Below are 17,314 nucleotides of genomic sequence, written 5' to 3'. Positions count from 1 at the left end.
CTCTGCCATGATTTATATTCTAGGAAGAAGGCTAAGGTCAGGAAGACATATAAAAAAAGGGGGGGGTAGAAGATCTGGAATAAAAAATATACTAGTTGAAGGAATGGTGAGATTAATTTTTTTAGAGACCAGAAAGCAGAGGAATGAAAGGTGAAGAGAAGTAGAGAAGTCAAAAAATAAAAAATAAAACTGTAACAAAGGAACAAATAAGCAAGAGAAAGGACAAGTTTTAGCAGAGAGAAAGGGCAGGAGTACAGAATTGAAGTAAACCTACATGTTGTAATAGCATAAGTGGAAATGTAGTAAGTCTAAGTAGGAGTGGATTCCTTTTGATGGTTTTTGTTGAACATTCTTTTGGTTCTGGCATTCTAGAGGCACTCATATAGTAGCCCCCATCCCCATCTTAGGTTTCACTTTTCAGTTTCAGTTATCTATGGTCAGCTCTGCTCCAAAAATATGAAATGTTTTAAACTGTGCTCTGTTCTGAGTAGTGTGATGAACTCTCTCACCATCCCACTCCATCCTGAATGGGACATGAGTCATCCCTTTGTTCAGTGTCTCCACTCTATACATTATTCACTTTGTCACTTAGTATCTGTCACAGTTATCAGATCAGTTAATGGTGGGGGGTGGGGTGGGAGACCACATTCACAGAACTTTTATTACAGTATATTGTTATAATTCTATTTTATTATTAGTTATTGTTGTTAATCTCGTACTATACCTAATTTATAAATTAAACTACCATAGGTATGTATGTATAGGAAAAAACATAGTATGTATACACAGTTTCAGGCATCCACTGGGGGTCTTGGGACATATCCCTCCTAGATAAAGGGAGACTACTGAACATTGCAAAAGATTGATTGAATACCAGAGATGACCAAAACCTCCACTTTATCTTGGTTTTCTGTGCAACATTTTCCTCTCAGTATATTTTGTGATTTAATGATTAAGAAATTAAGAACATCCCTATCTTGCCCTGGCCAGTCTGGCTCAGTTGGTTGAAATGTTGTCTTGTACACCAGAAGGTGGCAGGTTTGATTTCTGGTCAAGGTACATATCCAGGTTGCGTGTTTGATCCCCTGTTGGAACCCATGCAAGAGGCAACCTATTGGTGTTTCTCTCTCACATAGATGTTTCTCTCCCTCCCTCCCTTCTCTCTGAAATCAATTAATAAAACACCAAAAAAACAACAAAGAAAATCCCTATCCTAAGAAGTTGGGGGCTAGGTTTAACTTGTGGTGATGTGTTGTTGTCTTGTGGTGATCTATTACCAAATGGTCAGCACTGGGAAAAGGGCAAGTCTAGCTGGTCTGTGATGTGAAGAAGAATTAGAAGGTTGGCAAAAGCATGATTTTATGGAAATTTGGTGGGGAGAAGGGAAAACAGAAGAGGTGATGGTAATGGTGAATATTTCACTTAAGGAATTTTCTTTCCTAAATTCTATTGTGGAAGTGAGAGTGAAAAATAGTTGAAATACTTCCTGTCTTTTTCCATTTGTTTTCCATTGCTCTTATTTTATTTTATTTATTTATTTAAAAATATATCTTTATTGATTTTAGAGAGAGGAAGGGAGGAGAGAGATAGAAACATCAATGATGATAGAGAGTCATGGATCGGCTGCCTCCTGCACGTCCCCCACTGGGGATCAAGCCCACAACCCAGGCATGCGCCCTGACTGGAATTGAACTGTGATATCCTGGATCACAGGTCAATGCTGAACCACTGAGCCCCACCGGCCAGGCTCCATTGCTCTAATTTTAAAAGTGTCTGCTACCCACACTGATGGAAGAACCATGGTTTTGCTCATGCCATTCTTTTTGACCTGAATACAAGATGACCTCTGTTTATATCAAAATCCTTCCACCATCTTCATGGAGCCTTCCTTAACTTCCCAGCAGAACTCATCTTTCCTACCTCTCTACGATCCTCTCATGAGAAAATAGTTAACATTTGCGGGTACTTACAGAGTATAACTCGATAAGCTCTCACAAGAAATTATCCACCCAAATCCTTACAGTACCATTGAGAAGTTCTCAGAAACTCATGACATAAAGAAACTGCCACTTTCCCAAGGCCACACCTAGTCAGAGGTAAGGGATGCAGTAGATCTTAATCCAACCTGTACTTTACCATATCTAAAAATGCAAGCATCTTCAACCAGGTAGAATCAAGCAATTGCCACAGATAAATTTTTATGCATTTAGTTAATTTTTAAAAACAATCTGTGCTGCACTTAAAGCATTTATATGTATCTATGTTTCCCACTACATTATTAATCTTTGAATGCCAGGGAGCTGGTCTTATTCAAGTCTCTGTATTATCCAGAGTGACTACCAGGAGGTGGCTACATATAAGTTGTTAAACAATTTAAAACTGCTTTTGTGTTTTTATCTTCACATCCCTCCAGCCATTGCCATTTTAGACTTGGAGACCTGTCCTTCCATTCTATTTGGGCAGGGTTTTAGGGTTCCATCCATTCTTTTCATGCCAAACTGAGATGCCTTAATTCATGCTATCTGGAAACTTTTCATTATGGGGGCTCCTAAGAATGATTTTGGTTATCAATTTTACTTTGGTTTCCTGGTAGGAAGATTTTAATAAACTGGGCAATACCAGAACCACCAACTTGTTCCAGAGCAGTCTAATGGAGGGGCCAAGAACCTTGATTTTCCCTCAGATGAACCTTACCTACTACTGCCTGGTCTTGGGCAAGTTGCTTCATCCCTCAGATCCCTAGATTTTTCTTCTTAAATAGAGGGATAATCATTCATACCCTAAAAATTGTAGTGAAAATAAATTTCAAACCAACATTATGATACCAACCCACCCTTTCCCTGAATCTTCCTCCTGATTCCCTAGCTCAGTAAATGGCATCACCAAATGTGCATTTTGTGCAAACCAGAAATATAGCTCCCTCTTCTTCAAGCTCCATTGTCAATAAATCATCAAATTCTGTGAATTACACCTCTTATCTTGAAATCATCCAGTTTCCTGCATCACCAGCACTATCACCCTATAATTAACTGGTCTTGCCAAATTCACTTTATCCACTTTTATTATCCCACCCCCACCCCTAACTTTCCACTATTGCGGAGACATGTTTCAAAATTAAATATGAGAGGACACTGCTTAAAGTACTCTCAGTGGCTTTGCAGTGCCTGGCTAAGGTAACGAATCTTTGATACAACCAGGATACCTTATGTGCTCTGGTCTACCTCCAATTTATCTCTCCCTTGCTGTGTTCAACACAAACATTAGGCTTTCTTTGAGCTCCGATAAACCATGCTCCTCCCCACCTTTTGTATGTTTCTTCTGCAAAGACTGTTTACCCTATCACCTAATTTCCTGCTTTCCTCTGTTCTCCCAACATCTTCCAATTTTAGTTTATTTCAAGTCAATTGCTTAAGGAAGGTTTGCTGACTCCTCTTTGCTCATATACACACCCAAGACTAGATCAAGTCCTTTGATGTAGGTTCTTATATTAATCTTTTGCTTTTTTCCATAGCTCTCAGCATAATTTAAAAATGTACATTTCTGTGATTCTTTTTTTTTTTTTGACTAAAGTCTGTCCAAACCACTAGAATGTAAGATCTCTGAGGAATATCTGTTTTGCTATGTTGCTAGCACATTAATACTGTACCTGTCACATAGTAGAGGCTCCATAAATATTTATCAAATGAGCTTCATACTTTTTACATGGTAGCCATCATTCAGAATATATCTTGACTACCAGCTTTCATACAAAAAGCTCCATCTTCGAAATTCAGAGCAGGTTCAAATCATGGCCATGCTTATCTTGAGCGGTTGTTTTTTTTGTGTGTGTGTGGTTTTTTTTTTGAGTCTCATCTGTAAAATGGGAATTGTATCTGCCTTACTGAGTTGTGTTGTGGATTTAGTGAGCAAATGTAATGTCAGCGTCTGACCCAGTGCCAAGACTCCATTGTCGGCTGGTAATGGTTGTAATTAATATAGGTCAAATGGTCCAGTAAACAACCCGAATGTAACCTGAGTTGTCCCTATGCTGACCTGGACCACAATTTAGAGGATGGAGATTCGAAGGGGGTCTTAGGTCTCCATCCTGCAACATGACACTTCCCTCCACCCCTGTACCTCCTTGGGGAGGCGCCCAAGAAGCTTTGACCCCAGGGGCAGGTTGACCCTGCTGTGAGGTGCAGATGCTGTAAGAGGAGCAGGGCGGTAGCCCAGCCCCAGGCTCGCCCCTAGATCTCCTCAGAGGCTGGCTGTGGGAGGTGCAACACGGCACTCTTGGGTGCCTTGTAGGGCAGCGCCTCTGGGTTGGGGGGTCTGGAGCCAGTGGAGGCCACACAGCCCCCCTCTCCTCTTCAATTTTCCTTGGTCCCCCCATACTCCATGAGCGTCTGGAGTTTTCAGGGGCAGAGCCCCAGGAATATGGCCTCAGGAGCTGTCGCACCCCATATGCTCCCTGTGGTCCCGCAGGTTTGGGGCAAGTTTGGCACAGTCCTGGCTGGTTTCCACAGTGACTTGGGCTAATATCCTGCTTCAGCTGCCACTGCCTCCCTCTCCACGCACTCCAGAGGGGGCCGGTTCTGAGGTCACTCTCCAAACACCCCAGTAGGTCTCTGTCTCCAGGGGCATGGACAGGGTTTCAGCGCCATCGGTGTAATTCAGGCATGTTTAAGAGGTCTTTTCCAGTTGTCCGTTTCCAGAAGGGCTACCCAGTTGGTGCAGTGTCACTTTGGGGATGTTGGGGAGTGTGTGTGTGTTTCTATTTATATTTTGGGGAAACTCTTCATGAGAAATCTGCGAGACTTCAATCTCCTAAAGCTTTCTTTAAAAATGTTGAAAAATTTTTTCCTTTAAGTTCGTTTTATTTAATTTTTAAGCTATAACACAATGCTATAAAATATATAATAGTATATACTCTGTATTAAACATTTCTAATAATTTCTCTACCTCTCCATCTTAATGTTAGTTTTGAAGCTTGAAAAAGCATTCCCATTTTAATAACACAAAGTTTTCCTGTGAAATTTTTTGAAAATTTGGGGTAGTCTAACTAATGAACTTAAATTTAAAAAGTAGAGAAATGCAAACTTTAACTCCACAAAGCTACCAAGTTAATGGATACTATTTATAGTTTTGGATTTTCAAAGAGCAACTTTGCAATATCTGTCAGGTTGTATTGAAAATCAGGTTCTGATCTTAATCCTGAAAGGGTTAAGTTATATTCATGTTATCCTGACAATAGCTTACCCATAACACATCAACAGTTTATCCCAGAGTTTATGAGATCAAATAGCTTATATTAAATGAAAAAAAGTTGAAATACATGTCATCATGTTACATCAGTTTAGATGAGCTGCAAGTAAATAATTTCCTAGCCATTTAGAAAATGAAAAGTTTAGTGACTACTGTTTACACACTTTTAATATTTTATATTTGAGTGGTCATCACAGTTTACACAAATGATTGTATATATCCATTTTTAATCAACAAATACCAGGATATATCTGTTATACAAGGGTTAACATTTATGGGATGGTTAACACTTCAAGTTTTTCTATGAAGGTGACGCTAAATAAAACTGCAGAGATTACTGCATGTAGTCAAAAGATCATTTAGAGAATGTGAAAATAAAATCATTAGTGACAGCTTAAGAGAAGTAGGGTATTTAATTATAATTGAAAAAAATGTATATGGTACGTGAAAATCAAAGTCTCAATTAGCACATGAAACAGTTAATTTTGTTGTTTTTGTTTTAACATAGGTTCCCAAAGCATTAAAAAATCCTCTTACAGTTATTAAACCTTTAGTGAAAGATTACAGCTAATGTTTTGTCTTTTGTGACTAGCTGTTTGTCTCACTTTATTTACTTGGTATTGGGCATTTGTCAATGTCATTTCATATCTACAAAAAATTCTTACCTCTATGGAGGTAGTGAATGTGTGTGTGTGTGCCTGCCGGAGGTCACATGACGGTTTCATCCTATTTGGTGGAGCAGCTTGACTTTTTTCCCCCTTGCTTTTGGTGATGGTTGTGAGTACAGAAGTTGATTGACAGATGCATGCCAGAAACCCCCATTCTCCTTTTCAAAGACAACATATGATGGATTGCGATCTCTCAGCCCAGCAGAACACAGGGACCATGCAAGCTGTAATTGGTCAGGTATGGAGTCAGCCATTTCTCAACTCCCTGTTTTTCCGCAAGGGTCTCACCATATCATTCACATAATTCATATTTACAGTACCATCTTTCTATCTGTATCTCCAGTTACCTGCCAGGGTAGTGCTGAAAGTGCGAAAGGCAAAAGGCACCCATTAAATCTAGCCAGGAAACCTCAGCTTAAAACTTCATTGCGATATTTAAAAACAAAACTAAAACAACAACAAAAAAATCGAAGAACAAATCTTATTTATAATTTGGTCTGAATGTTTAAAAAATATATTTTTCAGAATTTATTTTCTGTTGATATTGTGATCTCGTAAAGAAAGTGTGAGACAAGAATAAAGTGGTATGTTTCCTAGGTGGTAGTTAAAATTTTTCTGTTCAATATTTTTATTTTGATATTTTTTGTATTCTCTCTTTCTCTCTGGAATATACAAATACATAAGTACACGTGCCTTTACTTCTAACCCAGAAGATGTATGATTGAGCTTGGTAAACGTAGTAGTGGTCTTGGCTGCTGCAGAGGGGCAGGCTGCAAATTAAACACTGACACAATCTGAAAGGTCCAGGTGGTCTGCTTGCGTTTCCTAATGCGATCCAGCACAACAGCTTTAATAAACAGCTCTATTTAGTTCCTCCTCCCTGTATCCAGGGAGGTGAACTGGTCTGGGGCTGCTGTGATGAAATGCCAGAAGAATATCTCTCAGAGGCCTCACAAGCTGATTTTTAGAGCTTTCCTGTTCTGTCTTCTTTGTCTTCCAAATGGGTCAGTGAGTCTTGCTCTTTCTGTTTGTTCTTTCATTAAATCGGTACTTTCTGTTTGTGTTGAAGTGTTTGCGTAGTAAGCTAAATCGGGAGAGGAAAGGATCATTGTATTTTCATTTGCTTTCAGATAACTGAAGTGGTGAAAGGAATGCTAGTGCCTGGCTGCAAAGGAAGGGTGATTTTTCTGACTATTGGTGGGGGTGGGGCGAGGAAAAAGAGAATATATGTGGTTTGTTTTTTTGTTTTGTGTAATGCATTTTTTACCAACATTTTTCTAAGTTGACTGTGCTTACTTATGAACTATTAACTTATCAATCAGAATATGGTTATGAACATTGATAAACTCCTAAAAGTTGTTTTGTTTTGTTTTTGCACACTTTTCAATCAAGACATGCTGGCAAAGTGATGGAATAAAATTTATCGGCTGTATGTTAATAGTATGGGGGGGAAATACACCATCTTATTCTGTTTTCAACAAAATTATAGCAAAGCACTTTAGGGTTCTGAAAGCACGTGGCTTATTAATACCAGCAGGCTTCATAATGTACTTTTAGGTGGAAAATGTCAGATGTATAATACCATGTTTCCACAGCCTTATACTCTTTTAAAAGCAGTAGATACCTGTTTCAACAGAAATATATTCTATTGTAAACTTTTAAGTTGTTTTTTTTATACAGACATATATAAAGTGAAGTCTTCAGGCATATTTTTGTCAGAAGAAAATATATAAGAACTGACTTTATATACTTTTAATCCCCTTTTCAGTGTAAGCGTTCAATGATGAGCAAGTAAGTATATGAAATATAGATAAAATACTTAAATTTGGCATGTAGAATTAAACAAATACCTGTTAAAAAAGACTTTTTAGTATATAAATAAAACGAACTTCTGGTAATTGTTTTGTAATAAAACTTTACTTAGATTGCAAGCATGTTCTTTCTTCCTATGCCATAGGATGATCTCAATACTGTGCAAAATTACTGTGTTTTAGTCCCAAATAAGAAATAGGATTTTATTTTGTATTTATTTTTCTTACTTGGAAAAAGGGAGATGGGTCAAAAACAGGAGACATATTTGCAATATGTCATTTAATAATGTTTGTTGGAAATAATTGCAAAAGTATGTACTTTAAAAAGGTTCAAGTACATACTTTATAAAAGGAATCAGTATGCACTTTACAGATACCAGACTTAACTTCTAATTTGTCAGAATTTAAAATTGGTTATTATTACATAGTTCTTTCTGTATTTTGTATGTACTCTAATTTTTCAAGGCTGAGTCTGTCCAAAACTATATATGCAGTTGACTTGCAATGAATGTTTTGTAAATAATTGTGTCAAAGTTTTCTGGAGATTTAATTTCTCATAAATTATTTGTTTTAAAACTTATGTCAAGCTAGTAAATGATAAAAGCAATTATTCTGAAGGTTGTAAAATTTTCTCTACTAAAAATGTACAAACTAAAATGCTTATTACCTTTTAGAAGTAAAACACTAAGTATTCAAAAGGACAGAAAAATAGTACACTGTCCATATGCATACCATAAAAGTCATAAAACCTATGTTGAACCTGCTTCTATAGATATAAAAAGAAAGATGGCATACAAATTTGAAATTATTTCCTTTTCATTGTTATAGCACAGATAAGAATATTGACGTAAATGACTACTTCTAATAGTAAATAAAAGAAAGTGAATATAGTAGTTGCCCATAAGCAGAAAGAGATGGTTTATTTCTCAGCTCTTGATTTTAACATCACTTATACCTACTCAGCAGGTGCAACAGTCCCTTTTGATTATGAAAATGTTTGTGTGTGTTCCTTCTCAAATACATATTGCAATAATAAATTATTTTTGTTCTTTTTTTTCTGTTCTGAGTCTGTTCCTAAATGGCTTGGGGTTGGGGGAGCAAATAATCAGTTTTCAATGACGTTTTCCATTCAGAATACTGAAAGTTTTCCTTGAAATATGATCTTTAGGTTTTCTTCATTCACCTCTAGAATCAAATATCTAGTTGCTTCCACTGGAAGGGACCGAGTAGACCTCTGGGTTGCTGGCCATGATCTAGCTTGGGAGAGTGTACTGGCTTCTTGGAGCAGATATTACTCATATCTTTCCCCCAGGACTCTCTCTCCCAAGCAAGCCGTTAAGCAGTCTAGTACTTAACATTTTTCCAATGTAGTGTATCAAGATTGAGAAACTTGGTTCATTCATACAGCTTTGGGAAGTAAATCCAGATTTTTAATAGTTATCTGTAGCAGCTTTCTAACCCTTGGAACTAAAAGATGGATTGTTACATGCAGGTGATTTTTAACAATACTTCTGAGTTGTTGGTTTGAGTATCATTTAAAAACGAAGACTCACATTTCCACCTCTCATGGTCATTAAATGCTTACTGCATGCATCTTTTCTTATTTGTGAACCTGAGCTTGTTACTGACATATTGGTTCATCAGTATTATAGACCTTTTTTTTCCATCTCATGCATATGAGCAATCGTGTCCAATCCTCCTTCTGGCACTTCTGTCCCCAGAGGACCCTTGGCCAGCCTGCCATCTTGACGCTCAGGCCTGAGGTTCTGGGCTGGCAGCATGTGTCTAATACTGACTTTTGCAAATATTAAAGAACAGAGGGTATTAAATTAGTTTTTAATAAAAAAACAAGTGAGGCAAATTAGATAAAAATATTTATCAATCATATTTACAAATGTATTTGGGAATGGGAGAGACAACAGGTTAAAAGTGCTCATGGTTGCACTTGCAGTGGACATGGCTAACACACTAGTGTAAGAGTGAAGAAACCAAGGTTGAGAACATTGAAAGTGCAATCAAAAGCTTTTGAAATTTTCCTTACCAGTAAAATGGGTCTTTTTTTCAAGGTAAATTCAGACATTTTAAAGTGGTTGAAAGTGGCAGATTAGAAAGTGAATGCAGTTGTCCCAGACAGTGCTCAATGTGCTAATCATGGCTCGGAGGGGAGTGAGGGTAAAGGTGCATTTGGCTTAACAGTTTCTCAGTGTGTTTTCTCATATGAACAAAGAGACAAAAATATTTTACTGTTTTGGTATCAAAACTATTTTATGTATCTTTTAATTTTTCTCTCCCTTGTTCTGAAAAATATTTAATGTGGCTTTAAGAACATACTCAAGCTGATGTGAAAGGAAGGTGGCCTAGGGGAGGGGGCCTGGCAGTAATAACACACATTGTTCTCAGTCCATTTAGACTGATTTTCATGCCCTCTATATGAAAATTAAATTTGGGGGATTACCTAACCCTGTTTTACACAAACCAAACATAACTTATATACTCTTAAAATTCATTTTTGTAGATGTGACTGCCCCTTTTTTTTTGAAACTAACATATCATTTCAACAAATTTATATATTTTGGGGATGTGAAACTGTTGTTTGGGTTCAAATGGATTTAATACTATTTTGGGGCACTACAGGTGAATAGTATACTAGGAAAATACAAATTAAGAATTATTCTTTCTGAATACAAAATAGTGCTAGTATTCCTTTTTTAAGTGTGGGACTCACCAAAATTGAATTTATACTATGTATTTCTAATCTACCTTACACACATCATTCAATACTCCACCTATACAGAGAGGAAAGTTGATGTTAGATTTTTAATTCTATCAGATGAACTCAGTTTTTATTACATTCAAAATACTTTGAAGTTCAGTGTATTTTACCTGAGCAAGTCTTTAAAGTAAAATTTATCACTATAGTAATAATGCTATACAATACTGTTAATAATAATACTAAACAACCAGCAAATGAAATCTGACCTCGAAACAAAGTTTTCTTTTCAATTTCTAAGCTCAATTAATGAAACTCTATGTATAGTATTCATTTAAATGTTTAAGAATTAAAAGCTTTTGTATTCATCTCTCCAGGATGTGGAGAAAGATTGCTGAAACACTTAAAATATAAATGTTTATGAAAGAAATTTTGAATGTAACATGTCTATGTGTAAAATCTATAGTAGTTTTTGTGGAGGTGAGTAAAAAAAGGCATTCTTTGTTAACCGTTTCTTCACTGTGTAAACTGCATTTTATCAAACAGTTTAAAGCATCTTTCTCTTTTCATTGTTATTGTTTACCAAAATTAGAATTTAATTAATGTCTGCAAATACTGTAGAATTCCACTTTTCATTTGCATTGTGATATCCTATAACCTGTTGCTTTTTTCTAACATTTGATTGAGTAATAATAAGTGAAATAAGATGAAAATTAAAAGGATCAGGCTTGAAGAGAAAATATGCAAAAAAAAAATATTGACCATAATTTGAACATTAACAGAAAATCCAAATTATGCAACTTTTAAATTTGTATACTGTAACCAAACTTTTACTTGGGAAGTAATAACTGTTCTAAATATAACTTTAAACCTGAATTTGTGTTCTTTTTCTCCTTCCTTCCCTTCTTTCTTACCTCCCTCACTTTCTTCCTTTGTAATTATTATTATTAATAGTAGTTATAGGTGAGATGTGTGTCCAATAAAGTAACTTACCAAGTCAAGCCTTGTTCTGGGATCACATGTCAATTACTCCATTACCCATGTTGTCCTGACTTGGTCCAAAATTGTAATAAAAATTTGTACCAATTTTATTTTTTACATATTTCTTTTAATTCTTAGATTGAAGAATGGGTTGTGTGAGACTCATTACATTTCAGTAAGATTCTTTTTCTTTTCTATTATTTTCTTGCTTATCCAGATTTAACAATGTGAGCCAGTTATGGCAAAAAATGCTTAATTTTTATTTGAAGACTTTCTTCCTGGTTTGTCCTATGCTTGTGTTGTTTTCTTTACCCCAGTATAATTGACTATATTGTTATTTCAGAGCTACTACTTCCTCTAAATATAAAACCATTGTATGTAAATAGTAACAAAATAATTGCAAACATTTCTGATTATTTATATTATAGGCTGCTCTCTAGGTTTTGAAACACCTTATTTTTCAGGTTGACTGGTTTCAGAAAATAGCTTTTTGTTTTATCACTAGCTTTAAAACCCCGATGATACGAATGACTCTTTCTTCCAAAGATAGAGATTCGCTGATGATACTTGAAACTGATTCTTGGTAAGCTGTAACCTTATCCCTTTCAGCAACATTTTTCTACCCTTAAGAGCAAGAAAAAAAAATTGAGGATCAACAGAATATTCTAAATTTTACCTATTTTCAGTTGTGGGTTTTTTTTCCCCCTGAGGGGGTGGAATATTCCAGTGGGAAGAGAGACCCATACAATTTCCATTTCCCACCTCCTAAGGTCAGAGATGCAAAATAATGTGTTGACAACTTGAGTGAAAAGGAAATCGTTACTCAAATGCATTGCTCTGGTATTTTGCTCTTTTCCTTCATGTCATTTCTCCATCAGCTTTTCTTCTCCTTTCCACTGTAATCCAGAGTGAGTTTGATGACTAATAAGTGAAAAGTGAATCCTTGTGGGCTGCCTGGGCAGCAAAGGGCACTGGAGAGACAAGGCTTGAAACAAAACAAAGCAAAACGGTAGCAGAAAACTCACCAACACACTTGCTTCTGTAGTTAGTATTTTTGTTAAGTTATTTTGTAAGCCTACGTCATCTCACCTAGCAATTTTAGATCACAGAAGCGAGCAGTAAAACAATGCTTTAGGACAAACAATAGAAAACAAACCAAAAAGAAAAAACAACAACAACACCTTTACAGTGCTTGTGCCATGGAACATGAATTTCAAAATTAAGAAATGTTTTGCTTTTGGACATTTTTACAAGAGTTTAATCAGTAAACTTTTGGGTCCTGTGAAATAGCAACCCTATTAAAGTAGATGCTTCTGGCTGTTCATATGATGTTGACTCTGTTTGCATATTTTAAGACTTTGATTTTTTCATGAATAGCTAGAAACTATTTTAAGAAGAAAACATTTATCCCTAGCACCGAAAACTTGAACAGATATACTTTAAAAAATTAAATACCTATTAAATGGTGTTTTTAACATGGATCAGAACTCAGGTAAACTCTTGAAAAGAATAAAGAGCATCATTTGTAGAAAGCTTAGCTTTCAGTGCAGAATTCATATAAAATTTTTTTTAATGAAATTATTGTTGAGAGTGAAAGGCAGATATTGCAGCAACACAAAAGTATGGATGCCAGAAATGCTAATTAATATTGAAGCTATATGAAAAAATAGGTAGATATTTCCTAGATCTTCAGTTGTATTTCTTTGAAACTGAAGGCCAGTATCGGTGAGCATGAAGCCACGCACACAGCAAGAGGCTGTAACAAGCCAGACTTGCTTCAAACAGAGCTAGTTAACTTTGTAAGCCTTAAATAACACTGGAAAACAAGGCTCTTTCAACCTTTCGGAGAAAAGGTTGAGAGTTGGGACAAATGTAAAATGCTGCTTAATGTGCCTGAATAAAGACAAGAACATCAAGCTCATTTCACTTAGTGTCAGTCCTGATGATTCATCATTATGGTCAGGGCAAACTGTGGTCTCTGGGCTGAAACAATTTTACCCATTTTTTTTTTTAAACAGAATGTTGCAGCTTGGATCTTATATCCTTAGGGCTGTAATATTGAATTCTGAATCGAGAAACTTAATCTTGCAGCAAGATTTGACAAGATGCTGTTTGAATGGTAGGCAGAAGTGATGATTGTGGGACAAAATGCCCCAGGTCAGAATTTTGGAAAATAAGAGATTTTGTGGAAATTTGGCTGTGATACAAGAACCCCAACTTTAAAAATTCCTCACTCTTCATATCAACAGATGTTATTCTAGGGTCTGAAAAGTAGGACACTGGTGTATTCATTTTCTCTGTTTTTAAATCTTTTCTTTAACAGAATTAAGTGCCCTATCATTCCACTGTCCACAAATAACCATAGTCAATAACTTCTTATATGTCCTTCCAGAAATTTTCTATGCATATATAAAATTAGAAAAACTTTATACAACCTGAGTAGATTCATAGTATGCATAGAGCTCTGCAACTTACTTTACATTTTAAAAACATGTTGAATATCTCATATTACTACAAATAGATCTGCATCATTCTTTGATAGTCCCTTTTATGGATATACACTGAGTTATTTAACCATTTCTCTTTTTTTTATTGAGGTATAATTAACATATAACATTAGTTTCAGGTGTACAATATAATGATTAGAAATTTGTATACATTGCAAAATCATCACCACAGTAAGTAACCAATTCTCTCTTGAGTGTTTATATTTTAACAAATGTTGTCATTCTCTGCAATGGGACTAACAAATAGAGGTGTTTAATTTTCCAGCATTAAGAAGTTCCAGAATCTTTCAAATGGGTGTACTTTTAAAAATGAAGGGTAGCTTTATGCCACAAGAATAGATATTTGACACTTATATATTGAATACTAAAACCAATTAAAATAGCAATAAAAATCACAATATTTTATTTAGTAATAAAGAAGTAAAAATAAAAGATAATGACAGAAAACATCAGTTCTCAAGCAGATACATTGTGACTTTAAAACCTCTGTGTTACTACCAACTCAACAAAATGCATAGTTTATTTTTTTTCATGGTCCTCAATGCTATGTATTAAGATAATTGACAGAGATATATGTTTTCAATGCATTATTCAGTTAGTATACCTAGATTAGTGAAACAGACCAGAAGAAATTCGTGGTAATTAATGTCAATTAAATTCCTGTTTTCTATATTTCATATTGTCAGAGCAATCTTTCAGCTATGATTCATAGATTAAATAATGCCGTCAGGTGAAGGGCTGAATCAAAAGTAATCAGACATAACCCTTGAATTCAATTAATTTAGGGTTTTGGTAAGGTAGACAAGACATACTACTTAAATAGTTAAGAGAATGTGAAAAACTATGGTCTACATTCTTTTAGGATATGTCTCTGCTCATCATCTTAACCATACCACTTTGCATATGCTAAGAAGAAAGTGAAGTTGATAGTATTGAGATCTTATATTTGTGTAAGAGATGGAAGTGTAAGCTGGCTGTGATATCTTTCTCAGAATTGATGCTGTGGAACTGCTGGGTGGGTGGGTGTAAGTTTTCTCCCTCTCTGTCCTTCCCCACAGATGCTGGTACAAGTACCCTGTATAGAAAATGATAATGCTTCATTTACAGGTTTAAAAGAAGCTGGCTTCCTCACTGGAGGCTCAAAACAGGTTCTCAAGAGCATATCATTGAGAGTACTGCTCTCATTTGAAACTACACCTGTGAGAAATAGGTACAAATCATCATTCCCATTTTATGGAAATGGAAACTGACTACTGAGCCAGCTATTGAGTAGAAGTGAGATCTGAAGCCAGACATTTTTTTCTAAGGGCTCACTGTTTTCCTCTACACCAGTTATCCACTTTGGCTGCCTTTTAAAACCACGTAAGATAACCTTTGAAAATATTGATATTCAGGACCCACTCCCAGAAATCTGATTCAATTTATCTGGGTACTGGTATTTTAAAAAAAGAATTACAGGTTTTTCTAATGCATTATATCATAGTGCCTCTTAAAATGAATGAAAGTTATATGAAATAATACAAAAGGAGGCAGTGAAGATTAAATAAGCTAAGCACCCCCTCCCCCATCATAAATTCACAGCAGAAAAAAAGAGTGGAGGTTAGTCTGGTATTCGTGTGTGTGTGTGTGTGTGTGTGTGTGTTCGTGTTCTTGTAAGCTTTATTGAATATTCAAGATAATGTTTAATAACATTTTTTTTTGTCCAGAAAAGGGCTAGATATCATCTCAAAAGTAACAAAAACAAATCTACCCATTAGTGAGTACTTACTAGTTGCTGAGTGCTTTATAAGCTGTGTGAGGTAGTTACTGTTAGGATCTCTATTTTGCTAATTAGGTAACTAAGGGAGTGGTACAAGATGACATGGACAGTAAGTGACAAAACTGGAATTTGACCTAAGAATGTTGGAGGCCAGGGTGTAAACCCTTAATCATACACAAAATCATAGAATTGAAACATGGCCTAGCTGATACTTTTGGAAAGTATGATCCTTAGTACTATCTCTTGATTAAGGCAGATTTATTTTAGATGTTACCAACTCATGTTTATTTACTTTTTAAAGGGACATTTTATGACAGAAAAGTCTCTTGTTTTCCCTTCTATCCTACCCCCTTCCCTCCTATACCTCTCTCCCTCCCTCTCTTTCCTACGCCTCTTCCGCCTCCTTCTAAGAATCCATGACTCATTTATTTCCTATATAAGAAGTTTATTGTTGCCATCACTAATAATTATATCATAATTGGGCTCTACATAATGGTTTAGAAAATGGAACTTTAGAAAATGGAACTTTAGAAAATGGAACTTTCATTATTAAATATAGAACAATAGTATAGATGGTGAGTGGAAAGATGGAAGAGCAAGTTGGTGCTCTCTGGTAGGCTTCCACAAAAAGAGTTGCTCCTAACTAAGAAGTCACCTTGGCCTTCAGTTCCTAGTCGTCCATGAGATACACATTCAGACCCAATAGACCTTAAATACAGTGGCCAGAGGCACTGCTCATGTATGAGGAACACAGTTTCTATAGACAATTTCAGGGAAGGTTTAAAAACAAGTTTATATTCTATTATATATATATAATATATAAAATACTTATATTTTATATGATATATTATAGTGTATATAAAATATAAAACAAGTTTATATTTTAATAGTCCTATTTGAGATTAATACTTTCACTCTTTTGTCTTTCATCTTTTAATTGGTTAACATTCTATCTATTATCTATCATCTATCTATATCTATCTATCATCTATCTATCATCTATCTATCTATCTCTCTATCTATCTATCATCTATCATCTATCTATCATCTATCTATCTATCTATCATCTATCATCTATCTCATCAGCTATCTATCTATCTATCATCTATCTATCATCTATCTATCATCATCATCTATCTATCATCTATCTATCTATCTATCTATCATCTATCTATCTATCTATCTATCTATCATCTATCTATCATCTATCTATCTATCTATCTATCATCTATCTATCTATCTATCTATCTATCTATCTATCTATCTATCTATCTATCTATTATCTATCTATCATCTATCATCTATCTATCTATCATCTCTATCTATCTATCATCTATCTATCTATCTATCTATCTATCTATCTATCTATCTATCTATCTATCTATCTATCTATCATCTATCTAATCTATCTATCTATCTATCTATCTATCTATCTATCTATCTATCTATCATCTATCTATCTATCTATATCTATCTATCATCTATCTATCTATCTATCATCTATCTATCTATCTATCTATCTATCTATCTATCTATCTATCTATCTATCATCTATTTATCTATCATCTATCTATCATCTATCTATCTATATCTATCATCTATCTATCATCTATCATCTATCATCTATCAATCTA

At 35.2% G+C, this 17,314-nt stretch overlaps 1 protein-coding gene across 1 annotated transcript in view; it reads left to right on the top strand.

Annotated features, from left to right (window-relative positions):
- Positions 1 to 6,045: 6,045 nt before the first annotated feature.
- POU6F2 (POU class 6 homeobox 2) overlaps positions 6,046 to 17,314 on the top strand; it is a gene marked incomplete at its 5' end in the record, with an annotated part of 540,881 nt that continues 529,612 nt past the window's right edge. The window contains one exon of the mRNA XM_081147129.1: positions 6,046 to 6,150. Within this exon, the coding sequence (XP_081003255.1) occupies positions 6,046 to 6,150 (105 nt within the window). The remainder of the gene's footprint in view (positions 6,151 to 17,314) is intronic.

This window comes from Miniopterus schreibersii (genome assembly GCF_964146895.1).
Source record: "Miniopterus schreibersii genome assembly, chromosome: 9".
In the NCBI taxonomy this organism is placed as follows: domain Eukaryota; kingdom Metazoa; phylum Chordata; class Mammalia; order Chiroptera; family Miniopteridae; genus Miniopterus; species Miniopterus schreibersii.
The sequence above is the reverse complement of the archived record's forward strand: the minus strand, read 5'-3'. Positions and strand labels throughout refer to the sequence as shown.